Source organism: Maniola jurtina, chromosome 6 (assembly GCF_905333055.1).
Source record: "Maniola jurtina chromosome 6, ilManJurt1.1, whole genome shotgun sequence".
NCBI lineage: Eukaryota > Metazoa > Arthropoda > Insecta > Lepidoptera > Nymphalidae > Maniola > Maniola jurtina.
This window is the reverse complement of record NC_060034.1, coordinates 4,543,401-4,567,259: the sequence shown is the minus strand read 5'-3', so window position 1 is coordinate 4,567,259 and position 23,859 is coordinate 4,543,401. Positions and strand designations below refer to the sequence as shown.

The following is a 23,859-nucleotide window of genomic DNA, read 5'->3' as shown; positions in this document are numbered from 1 at the left end:
TCAGGAACACGAAGACTTAAAACGAACTTTAATAAAAGAAAATGTAATCGTATGATTTATGAAATTTCAATTTGGAAATCTGCTTTTACGAGGTTTATGGGTGGTTTATTTGGCTCTGAGTCTTACCTATATAAAATTTATGTAATGTCATTATAGCTTATTTATGTCTCAAAACTAGACTGAAGCGTCTTTTACGTGGGTGAAAAGTTAAAGAAAGGAGAATGGTTGTTTTGTTTAAGCCCACAACTACACTTTATTTTCGAATACCGAACAACACACACCCAAGCACCTCAGAATTTTAAAGACAATAAAAAAAGAACCTCCTCCTTTTTTGGAAGTCGGTTAAAAAAGCTAGAACTAATAAAAGCATTATTATACCTACACTTAGCCATTATTAAATTATTATAAGATTAGAAAATAAATTGCCAGTTAAACTCAACTTGGCACTGCGTGATTAGTTGTGTTGTGAAGTTCTGCAGTGACCCAGTCGGCTTTGTTTCAGAGTGGGCTCCATTTTTATCCTAGAGTTTGTTGAAACAACTATAGAAAATAGTAGAACTAATAAAAGCGCTGGGTATCTCCACTTAGCTGTTCTGTCGTTTGCTTTAGAATTTAGTGGAATAACAACAGACGTCCCGCAAAAGACGTCCGCCCTGATTAGGAAATAAATTGCCAGTTGAACTCCACTTGGCACTTTGTTATTAGTTGTGTTGTGAACTTGTGGAATGACCCAGTTTGCTTTGTTGCAGGATGTGCTCCACTTTTCTCCTAGAGTTTATTTCTAAATCCTGACACAACCTGAAAAAATGAAAAAAAAAAACTAATTAAAGTGCTTTCGTCGTTTGCTTTACTGAAGTTAGTAGAATAACAATAGATGCTGCGCAAGAGACGTCGGTGCTGATTAGGAAATAAATTACTAGTTAAACTCAACTTGGTATTGCGTGAGTAGTTGTGTTGTGAACTTGTGGAATGACCCAGTTTGCTTTGTTGCAGGGTGTGCGCGATGTTCCTGCCAGAGTTCGCAAGTTTCGTGGCGGCCATCCTTTTTGCTGTCCACCCGATACACAGCGAAGCGGTGAGTACACAATCCTTTTATGATCATCCTCCATTTACATATCAATACTTTTATAGTTTCCGTCCGTCTGTACGCTTTCCGTTTAAGTTGCCTGGTAACAAACCACAGCCGAACCATCAGATCTCATCACAGCTATAAATGATCAGACCTTTTTATTATATACAATAGCGAACAAACGAGCAAGCGGGTCACCTGGTGTTAAGTGATTACCGCCGCCTATTAACATCTGCAGCACCAGAGGTACCGCCGATGCGTTGCCAGCTTCAGGAGTTTGTTGGTCCGCCCCTTGAATAACCTCATGTTGTAATCTTAACCCTGAGATGTCATGTTGTAATGGAGTAGACCTGAGCCTATTTAAAAATTATTGATTTCTAAACCCCAGCCAGTGGGGCGCCAGCGGGGCGCCAGCGGAGTAGCGTTTTACAAATGTACCCAGCCTGTAAGAATTATTATTCTATTTTTCCCCGACTACCATCTAGCATTAATATTAATTTGAACGCTAGGCGACTCCGGTTTTAATCTCTCTTAAACTGGTGAACGAAATTAAACGATCCCGCATAAAATCAGGCGAGGTCCCACGAGAATTTTATATAGGCCATGAGCCATGACCTATTTTCCATTTTGTTCACACTGACATTTCCATTTGACGATTCGACAGTTATCGGTATTTTAAAGCTTTTTAAAGGCTTTAAGAGGGGTCTCTCCGTCACTCGCTTCATACAAACGTAGTTCCAATTTAATTTGAATATTAAGCAACCAAAGTCCATGAAATTTTGCAGACATAATCTAGAAACTAATATCTATGTCTGTGGTTTCCAGATTTCTGTTAAAATATTCGGTTTCAAAGTTGCGCGGTTTTAAAAATTTTCATACAAATTTTTGAGCCCCTGTAATTTTAAAACTACATATTTTTAGAAAAATCTAAAACACCACAGACACAGATATTAGTTTCTAGAATATGTCTGCAAAATTTCATGGACTTGGGTTGCTTAATATTTAAATGAAATTGGAACTACGATTGTATGAAACGAGTGACGGAGAGAGCCCTGTTAAGCATCGATGTTATTGCTCATGCATGTTGATGCATGTAAATTTGATGCTCGATAATAATTGACACTACATAAATGGACGTCAAAATATTATGCAGTTTGCTGGACATTTTTTTTTCTTTGTCATCTATGATGAAATTTTGATTGGTTTTACTCTCATGGAAATTCAAGTTTAGAATTTATCTTGATAGATAACTAACAAATTATCTTAAATGACTCATTCCCGATTCGATTGCCTAACTAGTTTAAATTTTCCAAAAAATACCATTAGATTTAATAACGTTTTCATTCAGTTCTGTATAAACTTTAAAGAATCAAAATAGGTCACGTGTGAAACATTTGATTTACTCGTAGGTAGGTACCTACTTCATGCCGATTTCAGCCATGTTTTTATTAAATGAGTGTTTTTGTTAACATTAATTCAATCCATTTCCTATTAGTAATCAGTCTTGCTAACATCAAGATCTTCTATAATAATATTATTTTACAATAATAATTTTACCAAGCTATTCGAAAATAAAATTAAAATCAGTCAAAGCAATTTAGACATACATTGCGGATTACTCTGTTGTACCCAACAGCAAACCAAAATAAAACGAGACGAGAGGTCTAAAATACAGTGTTATTCCACGAAGAGCATTATGAATGGGATGGCAATTCATTTAGGCCTGTCATTTTAAGATTGCGTACAACAGAATTAGCTATAATTCTTACCTACTTAGTTAAAAATCTGGAATAGTAAAATAAATAATACTAATAAATAGGTAATTATGATGTCAGTACCTAAGTTTTCGGTCCAACATTCAAACATAATCTTATTCATTGAAAGCAATCTATCGGCTTAATCTAGTCTTTTGTCTTACAGATAGAAATCCAATACTTGGTAATGTAGCATAGACTACCGGATTAATGTCCATGGTGTCCTCAACCTTTGAGGCTATCGATAGTCGATACCTACTCACATTTCTAATTAATTGCCTCCTTTTATGATTGAGCTCTCCTCACGCGATTAAACGTCCTTTGACGTCCGTCCTTTACCCTCTTAGGTGTATAATTTGACAGGGACATAGTCAGAAATTCATAGATGAATACCTACTGGCCTCTATTTTTAACCCCCGACCCAAAAAGAGGGGTGTTATAAGTTTGACGTGTGTATCTGTGTATATGTCTGTGGCATCGTAGCGCCTAAACGAATGAACCGATTTTAATTTAGTTTTTTTTGTTTGAAAGGTGGCTTGATCGAGAGTGTTCTTAACTATAATCCAAGAAAATCGGTTCAGCCGTTTGAAAGTTATCAGCTCTATTCTAGTTACTGTGACCTTCACTTGTCGGGGGTGTTATAAATTTTTAATTTACCTACGACGTCTTTAACTACGAAGTTAAACTTTGTTCAATATTATAGTCACGTTTTACGTGCTTGGTAGTTAGTTGGTAGTAGTAGAGTACCTATAGTAGTTTAGTACACGCGACGTGGCACTACATTTTTATGGCTTTGCTATTAACTTAACGATCTTTAATTTCTCCATGTCATCTAGGTATGTGACGAAACGAATTAGAAGCCATTCCAAGAATGACAGTGTTTATTTTTATCATTTTTACTCCTCGACGCAATATTAAAAAGGAATTTCATAAGTATTAAAGCTTTTGTAATTTATTACGTATTTACATAACTTTACTTAAGCCTGTATTAGTACGTATCTAATTCTAGTTTAATGTGTTAGTAACAATCATAACTTAAAAACTATGTTAAACGTCATTGTACTAAACTTTCAGCAGCCAAGTACCTAGGTACAACCATTGCGATAAACAATTTTAAACCGGACTCCGCCTGGACAAAAGAATCAGTTACTTTTACAACACTTCCCATAGAATACGTACGTACTTAACTTCAGTATCTACTGGCGATAAAGGACATACTTTTCTCTAAAGTGCACGCTGTAAACGTCACTTTCGAACGGAGTGAAAATACAGGGGTAATTCCTGCCATAGTTCCGCAACTTGTTTATTTTCCGAGCAAAATTGTTTGTAATGAAGTCTTGAGAGGACTCCGCTAAGGCGTCCGCCTTCGTCGCCTCTACCCTAACTATATTACGCCCGGACGGACGGACACTAAACACGATGGGAGCGACGCGAAATGGCAGCAAAACGGCAGGACATATCACACTGAGCATGTTGAGCATTGGTCCATCCATACAAGATGAAATGAAATGAAAATACACACACACAAATGCCCGCCTCCTATTCGGTAGGTCGCGGGTTCGATACCGGGCACGCACTATTAACTTTTCGGAATTATGTGCGTTTTAAGCTATTAGATATAATTTGCATGAACGGTGAAAGAAAACATCGTGAGGAAACCTGCATGCCTGACAGTTCTCCATAATGTAGGTACTCAAAGGTGTGTGAAGTCTGTCAATCCGCACTTGGCCAGCGTGGCAGACTACGGCCTTAACCCTTCTCATTCTGAGAAGAGATCTGTGCAGGGATATTAGATTCATATTATCATTTCCGTTTTTAATATATTACTCTTCTGAGCTTCTCTATTGCCATAGAGAATAACTGAAAGTACTTTTAAACCATTCTATGTTTATTTGCGAACAAAATCATCATCTCTAATAAAAACCGACTGAACTTAATCGGCTTAACCTTTTAAACAAACTTAAACGCTGTTTTACTTTCTGAGGAGATTGAAGCTTTTTTCAATAAATACAACAATATCGTTCAATAAAGCGCCCGTTCTAAAAATACAAATACGTAATTCCTAAAATAGAAGTGTTCCATCAACTTTTTCTTCTTCGAACTAAACTTTTTATCTAAAGTCCGAACAAAAAATAATAAGGTCGATGGAAAACGTCTTCGAAACGAAATAAAGAGGGCAGTCTTATAAAAGTTCTCTTTTCAATGGATATTCAAACATTTTCAATAGATCGCACTTTACAATGGAGTCCAATAAAGATCACGATTCCAATAGGGAAAAAATACAGGCTTAATTCCCGTTATAGTTCCGTAACTTGTTTATTTCTGAGCCAAACTGTTTGTTATACTTCTACAGGCTGCTCCGGAGCTTCAACTTGATCGGAAAATACCTATGATACTTACCTGACTTTCCTCGTTATTTCTAAACTAAACTAATAACTGCTTGTTATAATTATAATAACGTAATTACAGAACTTTTTTAAACCAAGAGAATATTTATAAGTTTTGAAATTTTTTAAGTTTGCTTAAAAAGATAAGCCGATTAAGTTCAGAATATTTTCATTTTTTGTTAAAAAAACTGAAAATTCGAAAAAGAAGAAAACCGGGAGAAATACCTTATTATCGCTAACTGAAATTAATAACGTTAATAACTAATAATAATATTCAAATATTTCTCTTACATCCATATATCATTATTTAAATAGACAAAATCATATTAAAATTTAAAACTCGTTGGTACCAGCGATTTCGTCCATGATGGATTCATTTTTTTTTAATCTCGCGGAAACTCTTTTCATTTTCAGAATAAAAAATAACCTGTGCCAGTCTCTAGAATGCAAACTATTACGAGGATTTAGGTTTCAGGAATTCCGTGACGATCCTCGTTGATTTTCAGGGACAACAGTAGCCTTTGTCATTCCCTGGGATGCAGCTAACTCCTTATCAAACTTCGTCAAAAACGGTCAAACAGATAAGCCGTGAAAAGCTTGTAGACAGACAGACACACTGTCGCATTTATAATGTTATCTAGTATGGAGTCTCCCTTTATTTTGTTAAAAGTTATTTAGTCAAGAACTTATCTATAATCTGTAAGCTAGGTTTTAATCTTGATTTTTCATTCCCCCGCATTGAAATATTCTAAAGTAAATGTGCGATGTCTATTTTCTTCATTTTCAACTTATCAACTTCACTTTCATTAAATTTTAAATATTTTATTTTTTGTATCGTGAACAATCCCGCCTTGTTACTGGGGAATATTACAAAAGTAACACGAAGCCCAATCGAGCCGGATTTCTTAAGAGGTTCAGATTTGTAAAGCTTTCGCTGGCATTTCATTAACATCTCAAAAGGAAACCTGAGACCGGAGACGCATTGCGTAAAATAATTGTACCCTACCTACTTTACAATTAAAAGTAAAACAATACAAAGTAGGTTCGTAGCTACCCGTGTTTGTTTTTCAAAGGATCTTTTACAAAACAAAAATAAATTCCAAGTTTTTTTACTCAAACCTTTCAAATGCCGAAGTTTGCCACGAAAACCTGCAAATTACGAAATGAAACATTGGTCACAAAAAACGCACCAAATTTGAGAACCTCCTCTTTTTATGTTAATTTAAAAAGTGATCCTATAAGGGTTCCGATTTTCTTTTTGAGGTACAGAACCCTAAAAATGTAGAAAATGCTAATCGAATACAAAGATACGACCAGTTGCGACCAGCAGTTTGAGTCACGAAAAAAAAAGCCTTTTTTGTTCGATAAAACTTTTACAAGTTCTTTTGAATCGTCAAATGCATCTATCACTGCTGGTACGAATCTGTCCTACCAAGAAGAGCCAGCTAGAAAATCGTTGGTTGGTTGGTTGTCGATTTTACAATAATATTGTTGTGATTTGTGTCATGTATAAAAGTATAATTGCAGTCCTGCGCATTGGTGAAGCAAGCTTTGAGTCAAATCCACGCTTTATTATCAATTATCATGTACTTAACTTAGAAACCAGGCAACCTAGAAAAGAAAATAAATATAGACATATTGAGTTAGGGTGTACCTAAATAAACGCGTAGTAAGTGCGTAGCTTGTTAACTAGTCTCCTGTTGAAATTGGCTGCCGAATTTAATTCACTCCCCATTCACATTCATATTCAATTTCAAATGAATTCAACAAAGAGAATTTCGTAACGAACGTAGCATACATGAGTGATAAAATCTATTCCAAAAGCTTGATTGGTTTTCTAGGAACACAGTGGAACTAGAAAACCAATAAGCAAACAACTGGAAAACAAAATTGAAAATCGGAGATTTATCAAAATAATTCATGCTTCTGTCCATTTTTAACCCCCGACTCAAAAAGAGGGGTGTTATAAGTTTGACGTGTGTATCTGTGTATCTGTCTGTGGCATCGTAGCTCCTAAACTAATGAACCGATTTTAATTTAGCTTTTTTGCTTGAAAGGTGGCTTGATCGAGAGTGTTCTTAACTATAATCAAAGAAAATCTGTTCAGCCGTTTGAAAGTTATCAGCTCTTTTCTAGTTACTGTAACCTTCACTAGTCGGGGGTGTTATAAATTTTCAACTTACTTGTGCCTTGTTAATTAAAAATATAAGTACCTATAGTGCCACAGGTCGAGATGGCAATCGGGGTATGAGGCAGGGGGACGCCCCGCACGCTATCCCGCACCGGGTTAGCGCGGGGGTTGTACGGGTGTGCGGGGCGTCTCCACCCCGATTGCCATCTCGGCCTGTCGCGTACTATAGGTACTAATTTCGACGCGGAATGTTTTTCCTACTCTTTTCCTGTCTCTCTTTTTCCTTTGATGTAAAGCCGGAGTACAATAGCTTTTGATATAGTAAAAGCACAGTAGGTATATTGAAGGCGTCTCTTTGTGCAGGTGACTGGTGTGGTGGGCCGCGCTGAAATGCTGTCGTCGGTGTTTTTCCTCGGCGCGCTACTGTGCTACGCGCGGGCGGCGAGTAGGCGGCGATACACAGGTTAGTTACATTGTATAGTTGCAACTTCGAGTATCTCGTAGGTCTAGTAGTAAGCATGTTCGACTGCGGATGACGAAGTCCTGGGTTCGATTCCCAGGTCGGGCCAAAAATAGTTAGATATTGGATTTATCTGTTATGAAATTCTCAGTACTAACTACTAACCCGGGGTTAGGAAGTTGGCGGTGTATCACAGTGCACGCATGTAAAGCTGTTGATCCTGCGCCTGATCTTTCTATGATCGTGTCGTGTTGGATTTTCAAAGGGCTATGAGAGTGAGGGAATATAGAATACACTATTTAACCCGGTGATAGTGAGTACTATTCATCCGGTGTTTGACAACTAGTCAAATCCGTATTTTTTTATCAAACGTCAAAGGTTAGTATGCGAGCTTCTATAAAATACTGGCATGTGATGTCACAATGATTTTTTATTGAAATCGATAATTTAAAAAGGTACATTTAAAACTAACAAAATACGTGGATTTTACGTATTTTGGAAGACCCTCTAATTAATAATCACTGAGAAATAATCTATTTTTGACGAGGCAAATACCGTATTATATATAGGTACGTCCTAGTCTGTAAAATTGATCCAAAATGATTTTATTTAACAAATATGGTAGGCTATTCAGTTATATTAACAATTTCTCACATATTTAAAGTATAAATTATGCAGAATTTTCCCAAATTGTTAGCCTTCCAAAGTCCTTCGCAAATATGCATTGTTGGACATGCCGACCCGTAATTTGAATATTATAAACGCTACTTTCGGGAAAGTTGTATCCGAATCCATGCGGGAACTAATTTAATTAAGGCTCGGACACACAAGACGCGTTACGGTAGCGTATCCAACGCTGCTCCCAGAAATTTTGATACATGGAATTGGACGAGTATATTCATTTAGTTCCTTGTACAACAAGGTATGTTCCTTGGTAATATAATTAAGTTAACTGATGTTAACTGTCTTTGGTAGCAATGTACGTCCATAGACCATAGATATCGTCTTATTATGAGGTCAGAATAAAAATAGAGATGATACATATTTCACTATAGTCTATAGTTCTATACTATTATGACATTAATAAACGGTATATGTACGTTAGCGATTCTTTTCGGTAAGAAGGGCATTAACCGAACCAGCAATGGTGGATTCCTTGACGACTTGAAAGCACTTGTTTAAAAAGTTTATTTGAATATAAAATCTTTTTATTTCTATTTCGGTATTCAAAGTACTCTCTTTGCTCACTTTTCAAGTGACAGTTGGCAGGTCAAAGTCATTGACTTTCCTATTCTTACTTTGATCCATTTTGCTGTGTTGCTGCCGCACTTTGTCTATCCAGGCCTTAAAGGATGAATTAGAAAGTACGTAGTTGGCAAACGTATGGCAAACTTTCTGAAATTCAGCTGTACCAAAGGACGCCTGAATGTTCGCAGTTACCTGTGTTACGGGAATGTAATATCGTTAAGCTTCTACGGACGAGCAAATGTTTGGGAGTTCTCACTCACGTTAATTTGCTTTTTGGTCTGAACCTGCTTGATGAGGTTAAAAATTGTGGCCGAGATTGACTCCGATTTCATTATGTTCCGAGAATTCAAACTCGACGTACCAAATTCAGGAAAATAGGATTCAGGAAATTCAATGTAATTTAACCCTCGCAAGACTTGAAAATTAATTTCAGCCCCTTTATGATAATATTATGACAGGTGCAAAGGCCTGTTTAATTCGTAAAAAAAAAAGATATGTATTTGTGTTAGGTACTAATCGTTGGCAATATTCTATTACTATCTAGTACTATCGGAGCAATTGTTTTACATGGATATTGTTGAAAACCTTGAAAGTAGTATAGGCTACATTTATCCCGGAAAATCAAAAGGTTCCCACGGGATTTTTGAAAATCCACGCAGACGAATTTGCGGACATCAGCTGGTTGTTAATAATAAAATTAATTTATGCTTCTATTATTTTCTAATTAAAACTATCGCTATAGTACGCGACAGGACGAGATGGCAATCGGGGTATGAGGCGGCATGACCCGCGCTACGTACACTCGGAAAAATAATTCGCTTGGCAGAGCATACTAATGCGCGCGTATGTATAACACACAAAGATACGACCCGATGCTATCCGATAATAGATACACTCACACTTACTACACTCACTCACACTTCTAGATAACCTTACCAGTCGTATAGGGTTGCAAATTTCACATTCGTCAACATAGTTCTGATGGCCGAGTGGTAATAGTGTTGAAGTTCTTAAATATGGCGTGAGTTCTAATCCTAGTGGGGGATTGCTTTTTTATTTTTGCAATTATTTATTTTGTCTTCTTTATACAGTCAAAATTATCATACTTTCAAACAATATAATTATAAGCAAGAAAAAACAAAAATAATAACACTTTTCTATTTTAGAAGTTATTTATTTGTCTTTTGTGCAGTTCATAAATTATTATAATAAGCAAGAAATAAATAAGACGCTTGTCAAAAAATTAACACATCAAGTTAACAGAAGGTATACAAAAGAGGAAAAAAAATTGACATACTTTATCTACTCCTATTACTCCTATAGTAATTTAAAACCAATATCGATGTGAAGTATGCTAAAAGTCGGTCAAGTATGAACGTAATGTTTTATTTACGTTTTGGGTTACTTTTAGGTTTGTGAGATGAATCAACATGTTAATTACTTAGTTAGAAATCAAAATCAATTATAACTTCTAACTGCAATAACAATAATATCACTCACAAATAGAATTAAATTAATTACCTATACTTTATTTAATAATGTATAAAGGTAGGCCACCCTCGTAAGCTATTACTTTTTGTAATCGACTCGTCATGTTAGTAACCATATTCCAGCAAGTCTATGCTGCCCCACAGAGACTCCCAGGTTGAAGTTACCACTTTATTCAAAGTATAATATATCGTTTACCTGTTGTTCTATTATTATAGTATTTTACGTCCATCCTTGTCCGACTCAAAAGATTTTTCATTATTAAAAATAACAACGTAATTACATCTGTCAAAGTTTATATATTTCATTGCAAAATGAAAGTCTATGGTCCTGGTGCAAACCATTCGTAATATTTTCTTCGTAATGTATTCCGGCCGCACGCAAATGCTTCCGCACAGTTTGTAGAACTACATTGTGCTTGGTCGCTGTCAACCAAATTTTTAAAAAGGAATCCACGCTATGCATTGCAACGATTTCTTGGTGGTGATGTGACTCCATCTTATAAGCTGATGGTTTGGGCCCAGGTCAACAATTGTCTACATGCCCCGTTTCTCCGTAGTGACAGACCCACAAGCGCACGGTATTCATCTGTAAATGATTATATCCTGGATTAATACATAGGTTACTTTTTATCCCGGAAAATTAATGAGTTCCACGGGATTTTTAATAACCTATATACACGGGAATGAAGTCGCGGGCATCAACTAGTATTTAGTATATTGGTTACATTGTTATATTATAATGCGTCTGATTAAAAGTATTAAATGGACTAAAAACATTACGCTAACATTTAGAAAATACTAAATGCACATAAGTAAAACCATAAACATAATTTCAATACGAGTAGGTTATATTTGTTTACTTACCGATATCATCGATTTCGGTTATCGAAATATTCCGCTCAAATAACAATCTCTGCTTTTTAAACAAAGATAAATAAATGTTCCATGGTGGTGAGAAGTTCAGTAGTTATTCAGTGTGAAAAATAACACAATACACCATAAATGAATTCACTATACTAGGATCTATTAATCCGCGTGCTCAAGTTCTATTTGACAATAATTTATAAAATAGGTAGGGTAGATTTAAAAAATGGGACATCAACTTGATATTGCCATTCTGTAATCTATAGGTATACCTACACCGCATAATTTATCGTTTTGTGGGTTCGAAACATTTCATTGATGAATAGACCTTAACTGTCTTGTTTTAAAGCTTAAATTCGTCCACATATCTACAGCCAGCACTGCAAGTGAAAACTGCTAATTAAAGTCGTGAATTTTAGACGTTATCTCAAGGTGGTTTAAGGCCATTTTACTCTGACATAATTGTGCTTCGACGATCGGATTCTATCAGCGTGGGTAAGCGGCAATACTACCTAGTGCCTGCTGTGGGGAAATCAGCGAAATATGTAATTTGTAATTATTGCAAGTAGGTATGGTGAAAAGAGACCGACAATTCATTAAAGAGAGATAGGTGTAAAATAATAAGTAAACGAGTTATGCACACACATAATGCTTCGTTGTGTTGCCTGCTTACCGATTTGTTTTGCTTTGTGTACATGTTGTACTTATAGATTATCATCCAGTCAAGCCATAGCATAACTTATCTGCAACTTATAGACACCATAGTCGTAAACTAAGACATTTTGATCCCCCTATGGACTTAGTAAGCAGCCTCAAAGTTCACATTGTGCCGTTACCCTGCAAGTAAGCAGGCGATAAGCTCTTATCTCCTAGAACTTTGAACTGAATCGCCCGAAGCACTAGTTGGAAATAATGGAACTAAATCCCTCGTCTGACAAGAATACATAATTCGCATTTTACATCTGAAGCGAATTCGAACTTCTATTTTCTCAGAATTTGAGAATTGTTTGAAAATATCTCGTATTGTACCAACTTAATAGTTGTACGTAGTCGTTTTTTCATTCCATCATTTTTAGGGTTCCGTACAGGAAGGGTACTGTCCCTACAACTCTCTCTCTGTCTGTCTGGTGTCTGTCTGTCTGTCCATCCGTCTGGTCTCGTGAACCATAACTGGTAGAGAGTTAAAATTATCACAGAATGTCTATTTCTATTGCCGCTGTAACAACAAACAATAACACCATGAAAATAAAGTGTTATTTATTGTATGATGGTAGGTACGAAACCCTTCGTTTGCGAGTCCAGCTAGGACTTGAGAGGTTTTAATTTATAAAACAACAGCGAACACCACTGCGATACTGAGTTCGTAAGACTGACTGATCTTAGATAACCAGCTAATAAACCATACCCAGCTATAACCATAATCAGCTAGATAGGCCATCCCGCGCGTTCGTCAACTAAATCCTTTTACCAAAGGTTGTCTGTAAGAGATCGCTTTAGCAATAAGATTGTATTTACATCCTTGTAAGCCTTGTATATAGTTTCTTCTGTATCTTGTATTGTTTTCTATATTACGTACTTACCTAAGTATCTGTGTGCAATAAAGTTTTCTAAGGGCCGATCTTTCAATCGTCAAATAACTTTTACTGAGGAATAAATTTGAGATTTGACAGTTTTTATATAAAAATCTGTCAAAACGTCTTTATTCCTGAGATAAAGACTTGGATAAAGATAATTAACAATTGAAAAATCAGGCCTAAATATATAAAATAGATCAAGTAATTCTTCCAAGACTTTAATATTTAAGTTAAACGTTAAAACTAGAACTAATAAATTAATTACAGTAGGTTCTACGTCGGACAAAATTTCAAAGTCTTTACTCAGGCGACTGCTAGGTAGGTATACTATTCGTTTTAGCTTGTTCAGTCAGATCTTCATCTTACATTTACATTTTCACTTACAATACCTATAGGTAGCTACAAAGTTACAGGGCGACATTTTGAATGCCCTTTGACTTACCTACATAAAGCGTTATTGTGTCTTTGAAGGCAGAGGTCTTGCCAATGCCTGCGGTTAAGTAGGCGATAAGCCCTATCTCTCAGAACTTTGGACCAAATTGCTCGAAACACTGGTTGAAAGGAACAGAGACCAAATCCCGCTTACAGAGTCTTTGTTGGGTTTTCTTTCATGTCATGTTGAAGAGTCTTTTTTTGGTTGATAATGGGTGCTCAAAAATCCAGTGAGTCCAGTCCGTCCGTCTATTCATCTGTCTGCCATATATTAGTCTGTGTGTCTCAGCCATTTATTATTGTAAATTATGAGTGATGTCAGTCTTGTTTCCAGAAAATTCCTTTTAGCTTTCGCTTTTTTTTTCAAATTTTAAGCTTTTTTTTAATTTAATTTAATTTATTTACCTACTATTGTATTTTAGGTACTTATATTATAAATGCGTAAATGCAATTTACGTATTTAGTTAGTTTGTCCTTCAATTACGCCGTAAAGTACCAACGGATGGACGTGATTTTCTGCATGGTTACCTAAAGACCTGCGTGATTCGCTAACTCAGTGATGATCATCAATGAAATATTTTTAATCCATTGAAGGTTTTCTATGAAAAATATTTTTATATCGCTCAGTGAAATAGCAATGTATTTAATATATTGTAATAATTTAATAATAATGTAACATTAAAATTAATATTAATTTATAATGATTATAATTGTCGTAGATAATAATTTAATGATTTAATGATAAATGTAATATATTGTAAATTGCGATTCCCTGACAGGGCGTCATGTACTTCTTTAGTCAACTATACTTATTTAGCTTTAAGTTATATAGTGATTAGTACATGACAGCAATAAAATAAATGAATAAATAAAATGTAGAACCAACCAATATCAAATAAGTAAGATGGCTTTCATTTAATGAGAATCCCCCATGACTTGAGAGTGATAAGGCTACTTTTAATCCCGCAAAATCAAACATAACCCATAGGATTATTAAAAACCTAAATCCACGCATCATCCACTATCTCTATCTCTATAATAATTTTGTTTTTGGTTTTTTTTCAGATTGGCGCTACGTAGTGGCTTGTACAGCTTGTGTCGGCATCGCGATGCTGTGTAAGGAGCAAGGGATCACCGTCACCGCCGTGTGTGTTGTCTACGAGCTCTTCGTTGCACAGAAGGTAAGGTCTCACAGACCTGCTCTATTTTCGGTCAAATATATTGCGGTCAAACAAATTCGAATAAAAAGTGCATGCGACATCGTATTTTTGTAGTTTCCACTGTGGATCGTTTTTGTCGATTGATCGGTGTTAACTTTTGCTCCATTCTAACTCAACCATGATATTTAAACGACCGATAAAATTGAGCAAATCTGTAACAAGCTAACAAATCTTATTGATCGTCAAAATACCGCATATCGAACAACTTGCCACAAAAATCATCGTACGCCTTAAACAAGTTAAAATCTTTTTTTAAAGATCACCTACAACTACAAATGACTTAGGTAACCGTAAAACGAGTCTACTAACCTGCTCTGAGCTAAAAGTAATGTAATGTCGACCACATAGAAAGCGCTCAAGTAGGTAGTTTTTAAAGGAAATGGTAGATTAAGAGATTTCTACGCGCCATCATAATTTTATCACGGCTTTAGGGCTCTATGTAGCCACAGCCGAAGTCTCCAACCAGACCAGACGTAAGCCAATTATAAGTACCCAGCTAAGAGTCCAAACCTAAACCCCCCATTTATAAATGGGGAGTTTAGGTTTGGACTAAAGATACGACTGCGCCAGGAAAATCGTGATTAATCGAATATTCTAAGCCAAAGTTTGTTCGTGCACGCCTAATGGTTTATTTCGAATCAACTTAGGCCTTTTAACCCTTTCGTTTTAACTCGCTGGCCCCGCCAGAACACGGCTTTGAACAATAAACTTCCCTTTTAACTCGACCAATAGCAATTGGGATATAAGCCTCTCCATAATCTATAAAGCTTCCTACATTATATTAAAGAGAATTCCTCGTCTCGAAGATAAAAAAATATTATTATTTACGATAATAATTGATGGTATGAAAATAATATGATTAACTAACTTGGTAGTACTTATTGAATGATATTTTGATGTAAATTAAACATCCGACTGTCCCTAATAGATATATTTATAAGAATTGGAATTTGGAGCCTGCGATAATAATAATAAATCAATCAATAGGTAGGTATCACGTACCTACTTTTCTTACAAAAGAGGTTTAGCTAGTTTTTTTGTTCCGTTTAGATACAAGTTAGTCCTTGGCTGCCCCCTCACCGGGTGGTAAGTGATGATGCAGTCTAAGATGCTGGAAGCGGCCTAACTTCGAAAAAATGACAGTTTTTCCCCACCAGACCAGAGGCCATTTCGAAATTATAAATTTCCAAACTGCCCCGACCAGGAATCAAATTTGGGACCTTCCGCTTATAAGAACACAGCACTCACCAGGGAGGTTGTCAAGTTCCAAAAGTTCTAATAATTTACGGAGCAAACCTTATTTGTGACATTGAACCTTGAGGGCAAACTCTCCAAACTATCGCGTACGTCTTTGATTCGAGATAGGCAAGAGGTATTTGTTCTAAAACGGATCGAAGTTTCAGACCGAAGTTTGGACGTACCGAAACAAGCCCGCTCGGAAGTATATTGTTTCCTGTGAGCCTGGGAGGCTACAGATGTCGGCATCTAACATGCAGGCATCTACTAAGCTCTTTATTGAAAGTCTAGTTTGCATTCTGTCCTACTTTAGTTGGAAAGTCCTGCTTTTCAAGACTAATGAGACCGTATAGTGTTTGCAAGCATATACATATAGTTTCAGCGTGATATTATTATCGAAGCCGTTGTTTACTCTTCTCCCACACAGTATTAGAAAGGAGGGATTAATGCAGCTTAGAAAGAAGGCAGAGGCTAAACGAACTTTTTTTAACTTAAAAAGATTATTCATTTATTTTCACTTATATTAGCAAAAGTCGCTCAGCGAGTTTTGGAGGAGGCTAAATTATTAAGAGTGAAGGATAGAATCCCACATGAGGAGATTCACGGGAGAACCAAGGTCACTCACATAGCCCAAACCATTAACAAGCGAAAGTGGCAGTGGGTAACCCATAGGTGCTTGTCGTAGCGGCGATGGCCATTAGAGCCGAAAAATCCTAGAGTGGAGACCGCGCAAGTGTGGGGCGGATGGACCGACGACATAAAGAGGCTGGCGGAAATTGGCTGGATGAGAGCTGGTTGTGGTGGCGCCCATTAGGGAAGGCCTATGTCCAACAGTGGACATCCACAGACTGATGATGATGAAAATAGATTTAATCTGAATAAAAATTTTATTCTCATTTTTATGATTTAGTGGTAAATTTTTTGGAAGTCGTATCAAATCAATCCCTTTACTAATTCAATACTCTGCAAACTTAATTTAGATGAGATTGTTTATGCTAAGGTTTCTTATTCCTAAATTTTTTTCACCAGCGCAAAGGCAGTAACACCGGGAGGCCGTGGTTCGAATATTGGGGCAAAGGCGGATGGGGCTGCGCGTGCGGCGAGGCCGCTCGTCGAGTAGCCACGGTGTGCTGCGCCACATTGGCTCTATTGGCCGCAAGACTGCACGTCATGGGCGCTCAGTTGCCTGTTTTCACACGCTTTGACAACCCTGCTGGAGCTGCGTCTCCTCCCGCAAGGTAGATACTTATCTTCTCTTCTTCTTCCTGACCTTATCCCCGCTACGTGGGGTCGGCACAACATGTTTTCTTGTTGATAGAACAGAGTGGAAACTGTCTTCTATCATCCGTCAACGTATCATCCACCCTTTTTATACGCATATCCTCTTTCACGCAATCCAGATAAGTACTTATGGTTCTTCTACTCCAGGTACTTCTATTCATGGTTAAAATTTAACAACTTAGTCGGATAGAAATATGTCTGCTGATAAAATAGGACAATTTAGTGCAGCAGGTGTGGATTGAAGCTCAAACTTTACCCTCAAGAGCAAGCAACTTTATCCTCAGTCGGAGAGGAAATTAGAATACTAGGCATGTCTCTATCGGCAGACATATTTCTAACTTTGAACGTTGAATTTCGAATTTCTGTCAGGTACCTGGCCTTGAGGCAGTCTTTTTACGTCTTATCCTTGTTTTTGCTGACGGATGGTGGAATTCTTCCTAAGATACTTGATCTCTTCGAGAAGAGATTGGTTAATGTGGGGCTCCTACCCACTAAAACCCCCTTGCTGGACATTCTTAGCGCACATTAAGAGGCCTCCAGGACTTCTAAGAAACGTACACGGGTGTACGTAAGTTTTATCCCACGAATAATAATATAACTTACAGGTTACCCTCCTTCTGTCTCACAGCGTGCGACAGTTTTTCGGATAAAAATCATCTTTAATTGATTGTTCACTCCACAGACATCTAACGTTTGCCTACCTCCCTGCACTGAACGCCTGGCTGCTTGCTCTGCCAGAGGCGTTGTGCTGTGACTGGACGATGGGCACAGTGGCTTTGCTGCGCTCGTGGCGCGACCCGAGGAACCTGGCTACCATCGCGCTGGCCGCGACACTGGTGGCGGCGGCCATTCATGCCTTGAGGACTCGCTCTTCTGCTTTATCTATGGTGAGTACCGATAGGCGAATAACCAGCCAAGTGCGAGTCAGACTCGCGCACAGAGGGTTCCGTACTCGGGTATTATTCCGATATTTTACACGATAAATTAAAAACTATTATGCATAAAAATAAATAAAAACTGGTTTAGAATGTACAGTTAAAGCCCTTTCCTATGATACCCCACTTGATATAGTGATCTTATTTTGAAAATTGAAAATACTAACTAGTTAATTGTTCATGAACACATTTTAATTTGTTTTTTGTGATGTAACCACAAATTCGCGGTTTTCAGATTTATTCCTGTACTTGTACTATAAGACCTACCTACCTACCTGCCAAATTTCATGATTCTAGGTCAACGGGAAGTACCCTATAGGTTTCTTGACAGACACTACGGACAGACAGACAACAAAGTGATCCGATCCTATAAGGGTTCCGTTTTTCCTTTTGAGGTACGGAACCCTAAAAACCAAGAACTTTTATCATATTGACTTTGCCATCTCTATTTTCAGGGTTTAGCACTGCTGGTGCTCCCATTTCTACCAGCCTCCAACTTGTTCTTCCCCGTGGGTTTTGTGGTCGCTGAAAGGGTTCTGTACATGCCCTCAATGGGCTGGTGTCTCCTGGTCGCGCATGGTTGGAGACTGGTCGCCAAGAAACGCGCCAAGCTCGCAGCTGCTGCCCTGATATTCCTTCTGTTAGCCTTTAGCGCCAAAACCTATGTGAGAAATTGGGATTGGAAGACTGAATACTCTATTTTCGCTTCAGGTCTTAAGGTAAGTAAAATAGGTACCCTACTTTTAGTTTAGCAAATAGTTTTGCGTGAAATTCAGGGCAAGTTCCTATTTCGGGGTATACTAACGAACTGCGATAATTTCGTCCCAATCAAAATTCGGTTCGCTTATACAAAATTTACAGTGAAACCCTTACAATAGTCACTCATTCTTACATTCTCCATTAGTTCTAACGTAGACTTTCCTGAATTGCCCCATATAGTAAGGAAACCCTACTTATCACTTCTACAAAAATCATTTTTATCCAGCGCAGCCTTTTTATCTAATAAAACGTATACCTAACCTAAACATAATTGTTTCACTAATTTGCGGGGATCTCTATCGAAAATTATTTATTCCAACTGGGATAACTGTAAGGTCAAATCTATTTTCAGGTCAACAGAAATAACGCGAAGCTGTACAACAACGTCGGCCACGCCTTAGAAGCTGAAGGAAAATACGCAGAGGCATTAGAGTTCTTCAAAACAGCCGTGAACGTTCAACCTGACGACGTAGGCGCCCATATCAATGTGGGCAGAACATTCAACCACCTCGGGCTCTACCAAGAAGCCGAAGACGCTTACGTAAAAGCGAAATCTTTACTACCCAAAGCGAAACCCGGAGAATCTTACCAAGCGAGAATAGCCCCTAACCACTTAAACGTATTCCTCAATCTAGCAAACCTAATTTCCAAGAATGCTACGCGGTTAGAAGAAGCAGATATGCTGTATAGACAGGCGATTAGTATGAGAGCGGATTATACTCAGGCATATATAAATAGGGGGGATATTCTGATCAAATTGAACAGGACAAAGGAAGCCCAAGAGGTGTATGAAAGAGCCCTGTTGTACGATAGCGGGAATCCGGATATTTACTACAATGTAAGTATTTTTAAAAACAATTCCCTTCACTACTAATCCCAGAAGACAACACTTTCCTTACTGCCCAAAGCTTTGTTCACTTTTCCTACTTCCCGCCACGTACTGTAAAACGTTTCTACTCACTGCGTCATCGCTCTTAGACCTCATGTTTTGTAAAGATCATGTTTTGGATTTGTAAAGATCTATGTTTCAGTGGTGCCTGTTTTATATCTCTTGATCCTTACGGTTAATTCCTTCGGCTCATTGATTGTTGTGTGGCTTTAACTAACTGAATCTTCTCTCAAGGTTGTGCAGGAACAATGTCTGCTAAGTTCGAAAAATCATCTGATGGAACCAGTTCATTTTGAACGTTGATTTTATTCCAGCTTAACTTAAGCTTATTAGTAGGTAGATACTCACTTCAAGGATTTAGAAACTGAAGTGGAATTAAGTCTCATTTTTGTCCAATTCCTAATCAATTATTTTGTTTGTTTATACTCAGTCTTATTAATGATCTTCTCATTCCAGCTAGGAGTAGTCCTACTAGAACAAGGTAAAGCGTCTCAAGCACTGGCCTATCTCGACAAAGCATTAGAGCTGGAACCGGAGCACGAGCAAGCGCTGCTGAACTCCGCCATACTGCTGCAGGAGCTGGGAGCCGCGGACTTGAGGCACCTCGCCAGGCAACGGCTGCTCAAGCTACTAGACAAAGATGGTGAGCTGATGTTTATCAATATTATTGAACGACAGGTTTGTCTTCTCAACTGATGGAGATAGGTTTCTTGGAGAATCCACACCTTGTAATTTTGTGCCGCTTGTATCCAGCGGTTCCTTTAGACTCATTCGTTTTTGTCTGTCAGTCATCGTGAAGATCTTGCGTTCAGATCTTAGGAGGTTGATAAGAAATACAGAGAATTTATGTCTAACTCTCGGATGTGAAACTTGTGTTAACTCTTTTTTTGCCCAAGGGAGGAATTTTTTAAAGCCAAAAAACTATTCCAATTTACTTGTTGCTGCTAATGTTTATGGGACGCGGTAATGTAAATTAGGTATACTGTCATGGAACTATACGGAGGTTGATGATAAAATTGTGAAATATTTATATTGAGTAATTTCCGAACGCAATAGAAAACTAATAGCCAGTTAACCGTTTGTTATGTGCTGTCGACGAAACCCGCCTGAACAATCGCGTAGCAGAACAGCTACGTTGTGAACAGTTCCCATTTACTAGCGCGAATGTCCCATTGATTTATTAATTATTCCATTTAATTCCAGCAACAAACGAGCGCGTGCATTTTAACCTAGGCATGGTATGCATGGACGAAGGCGACGCGGAATGTGCGGAGCGCTGGTTCCGCGCGGCCGTGCACCTCAAGCCAGACTTCCGCTCTGCACTGTTCAACCTGGCCTTACTGCTCGCTGACAGGCGGCGACCGCTAGAAGCGGCGCCCTTCCTCAAGCAGCTAGTGAGGCATCATCCTGACCATGTGAAGGCATTAGTGCTTCTGGGAGATATCTACATCAACTCCGTCAAAGATTTGGACGCAGCTGAGAGTGTAAGTCGCATTTGAGTAATAATTTGGTTATTGATATCATAAAGACCTCTGGAAGGTATTGGCGGGGATGTGGCACAGCCTGCGAAACATGGGCTGACGCAAAGCAGGACGGAAGAGACAACCGGGGGTCATCCTTCACTAAGCAAGGTATACATGGTAGGATGGCTTTCCGTGGCCGTGCATCTCAAGCTAGACATCCACTTCACACTCTTCAATCTGGCCTTACTGCTCGTTGACAGGCGACGATCGCTAGAAGCGACGCCCTTTCTCAAGCAGCTAGAAACCATATCAAGGCGTTGGTACTTCTGGGGGCTATCTAAATCAACTCCGTCAAAGATTTGGACGTGGCTGAGAGTGAAAGTGGCATTTTGTTGTTAATTCGCAGAGAAATAGATAACACGCGGTCGTCTCTTAATTCGTACCGCCAAATAAATGCCTACGGCCTTTTTATTTATATTTTTCAATAAGAAATAACTCTGTTACATTTCAGTGTTACCGTCGAATCCTCGAACTAGAACCTGACAACGTACAAGCGCTACACAACCTTTGCGTCGTGGCCGTGGAGCGAGGAAAGCTCGCCGTGGCCGAAGAGTGCCTCGCGCGTGCCGCCACACTAGCGCCGCACGAACACTACATACAGCGCCATCTAGCGGTGGTGCGAGCGAGACGCGCCGCCGCCGTCTCGCCCACTCCTCCCACCAAGCAACCCGCCCCTAGCGCCACCACCGAGGTGCGAGCGAGATGGAACTACATCCCGCAACAGCCCCCCGACCCCCACGAGACAGACCCCTCGTAGCGATACTAATCCAACTGAACTGTGTAAATACGTTTAAATAAACACCAAAAGAATCTCGGTCGTTATTTTTAAATAAACGTTTTAATGATTTGCATTTGAATTTCGAACGATCAGGGTATCTCTTGTTTTGTACTCTGTTGACTGTCATGCTTTTTTAAAATTATCTAATGACTGTAAAGATTGACGCGCATGGGTGATTTTTGTTTTTTTAATATATCTACTAAATATTCTAGGATCATACCCGTGCGTTAGAGATCTTAGAGAAAATATAATTTTTTAAAAATAGAACAAAACGTTACGAAATAGATTATTTTAGGATCTCTTATTTTAAAAGCTTATTTTGCTTAACATTTCGTGATATTAGTTTACGCCATTTAATCTAATTAATTGTGTACGATATTGTATAATGTGTAGAGACATGTTGGAGCGAGCTTTCGTCATTAGCCAGGTATACGGATACTCTTTGTGTGTAATAAAATTGAAATAGAATAATAGAAAAGACTTGAAACTGTTTTAAATTTATTATAATTTCTTGTATCAAATGTCCCTTATTCGTTAAGGCCGTTAGTTATTGCATTTAAATCGTAAAACTCTTTTATGTGTAATTTGTGATGACAAGTTACTTATAGAAGTGTCATAGCGTCACAAAATGCATTTCGTGCATTAATAATAATTATTTATTATTTTGACATTTTAAGATCTCATTACCCAATATAGACTGTTAAGTACAGCAACACAGTCATATAATGTTTGCAGCCTAACGATTTTGTCATCCCTAATTATTATTTTAACCTAGATAGCGATGGATCAATGATTTATTAGATAAATTATTAGGTATTATTTGAGGATGTACGCTGTTAGTTATAATATGCGACTTGATCTCCCAAACTTCTTTTAGGCGTTGGGAGTAGGTTTAGAAATGTACCGCATTAACCCCATCGAAAATAACGATTGTTACATAAGTACTTCAACCCAATATTTTGTTAGAGAGTTCATTTTATGACTATAATAAAAAATTGTGCTGAAATTAAACTTGAAAACGTCGCCATTTTTACTGAATAATTAGTATCGTCTAGAAATGAAGCAAAAATAAGTCCGTAGAAACCTTTTTAGGACATTATGGCCTCGAAAGTAGTAATACAAATGGGCTTTTATTCTGATAGGCTGCGATCAATATTACAAAGTGCCTCCAGGAAAATTAATGCGTGCGCATCCAGCTTAATTCACGTTCAAAAACAAGTGTTTAAAGGTTTTTTTTTTTAACTAAAATTTACCTTTAAATCTTCAAGGCATTAGGTTTTTGATAATTAATTTATTTACGGCCTTCGGATAATACTTACCTATTTAATAATTTTATACAAACAATTTTTTTAAGACAATAAAAATAAAACAGCATTAGAAATCAAACAAGGCGTGATACTTTGATATAGTTTCAGGGCTTTATGTAGAAAAAAAATACCTACTGTACCTACCTACCTAATTAGACGGTTATTTTCGTAATTGCCAATGTTATTATGTAAAAAAAGTGATCGACAGTTATTAGAATAAATTATGTAGATGTGAAAAAATGTAACGTTGTTAATGTTTTAAGATAAAAAGTAACTTTTGTAAAAACAGAAATTTTTTACAATGTCTTGAAACATTTCTGCTGGATATTCCCGGGAGCGGGAGTAATGTCGTAAGGACCCCGAATATTATAAACTATTTGTCGTCAAAACATTTATTTTTATAAAATAAATGATGTTTCAAATTACCTGGCGTTTGATTTACTATTTTATTCTATTCCTGTCCAATGCTAAGTATTTACTATAAGAAATGAGAGGAGATTCGTAAGAGAACCAAGTAACGGG

The 23,859-nt window shown here is 37.6% G+C and overlaps 1 protein-coding gene across 1 annotated transcript in view; it reads left to right on the top strand.

The window, feature by feature from the left end:
- Positions 1-23,770, top strand: part of LOC123866189 (protein O-mannosyl-transferase Tmtc3) — a 236,318-nt gene extending 212,548 nt beyond the window's left edge. Inside the window, exons 3-12 of the mRNA XM_045907590.1 lie at positions 994-1,075; positions 7,705-7,804; positions 14,475-14,590; positions 16,895-17,103; positions 17,829-18,033; positions 18,537-18,800; positions 19,193-19,678; positions 20,186-20,372; positions 20,933-21,213; positions 21,704-23,770. Coding sequence (XP_045763546.1) covers positions 994-1,075; positions 7,705-7,804; positions 14,475-14,590; positions 16,895-17,103; positions 17,829-18,033; positions 18,537-18,800; positions 19,193-19,678; positions 20,186-20,372; positions 20,933-21,213; positions 21,704-22,009 — 2,236 coding nt within the window. The 3' untranslated portion in view covers positions 22,010-23,770. The remainder of the gene's footprint in view (positions 1-993; positions 1,076-7,704; positions 7,805-14,474; positions 14,591-16,894; positions 17,104-17,828; positions 18,034-18,536; positions 18,801-19,192; positions 19,679-20,185; positions 20,373-20,932; positions 21,214-21,703) is intronic.
- Positions 23,771-23,859: the final 89 nt, after the last annotated feature.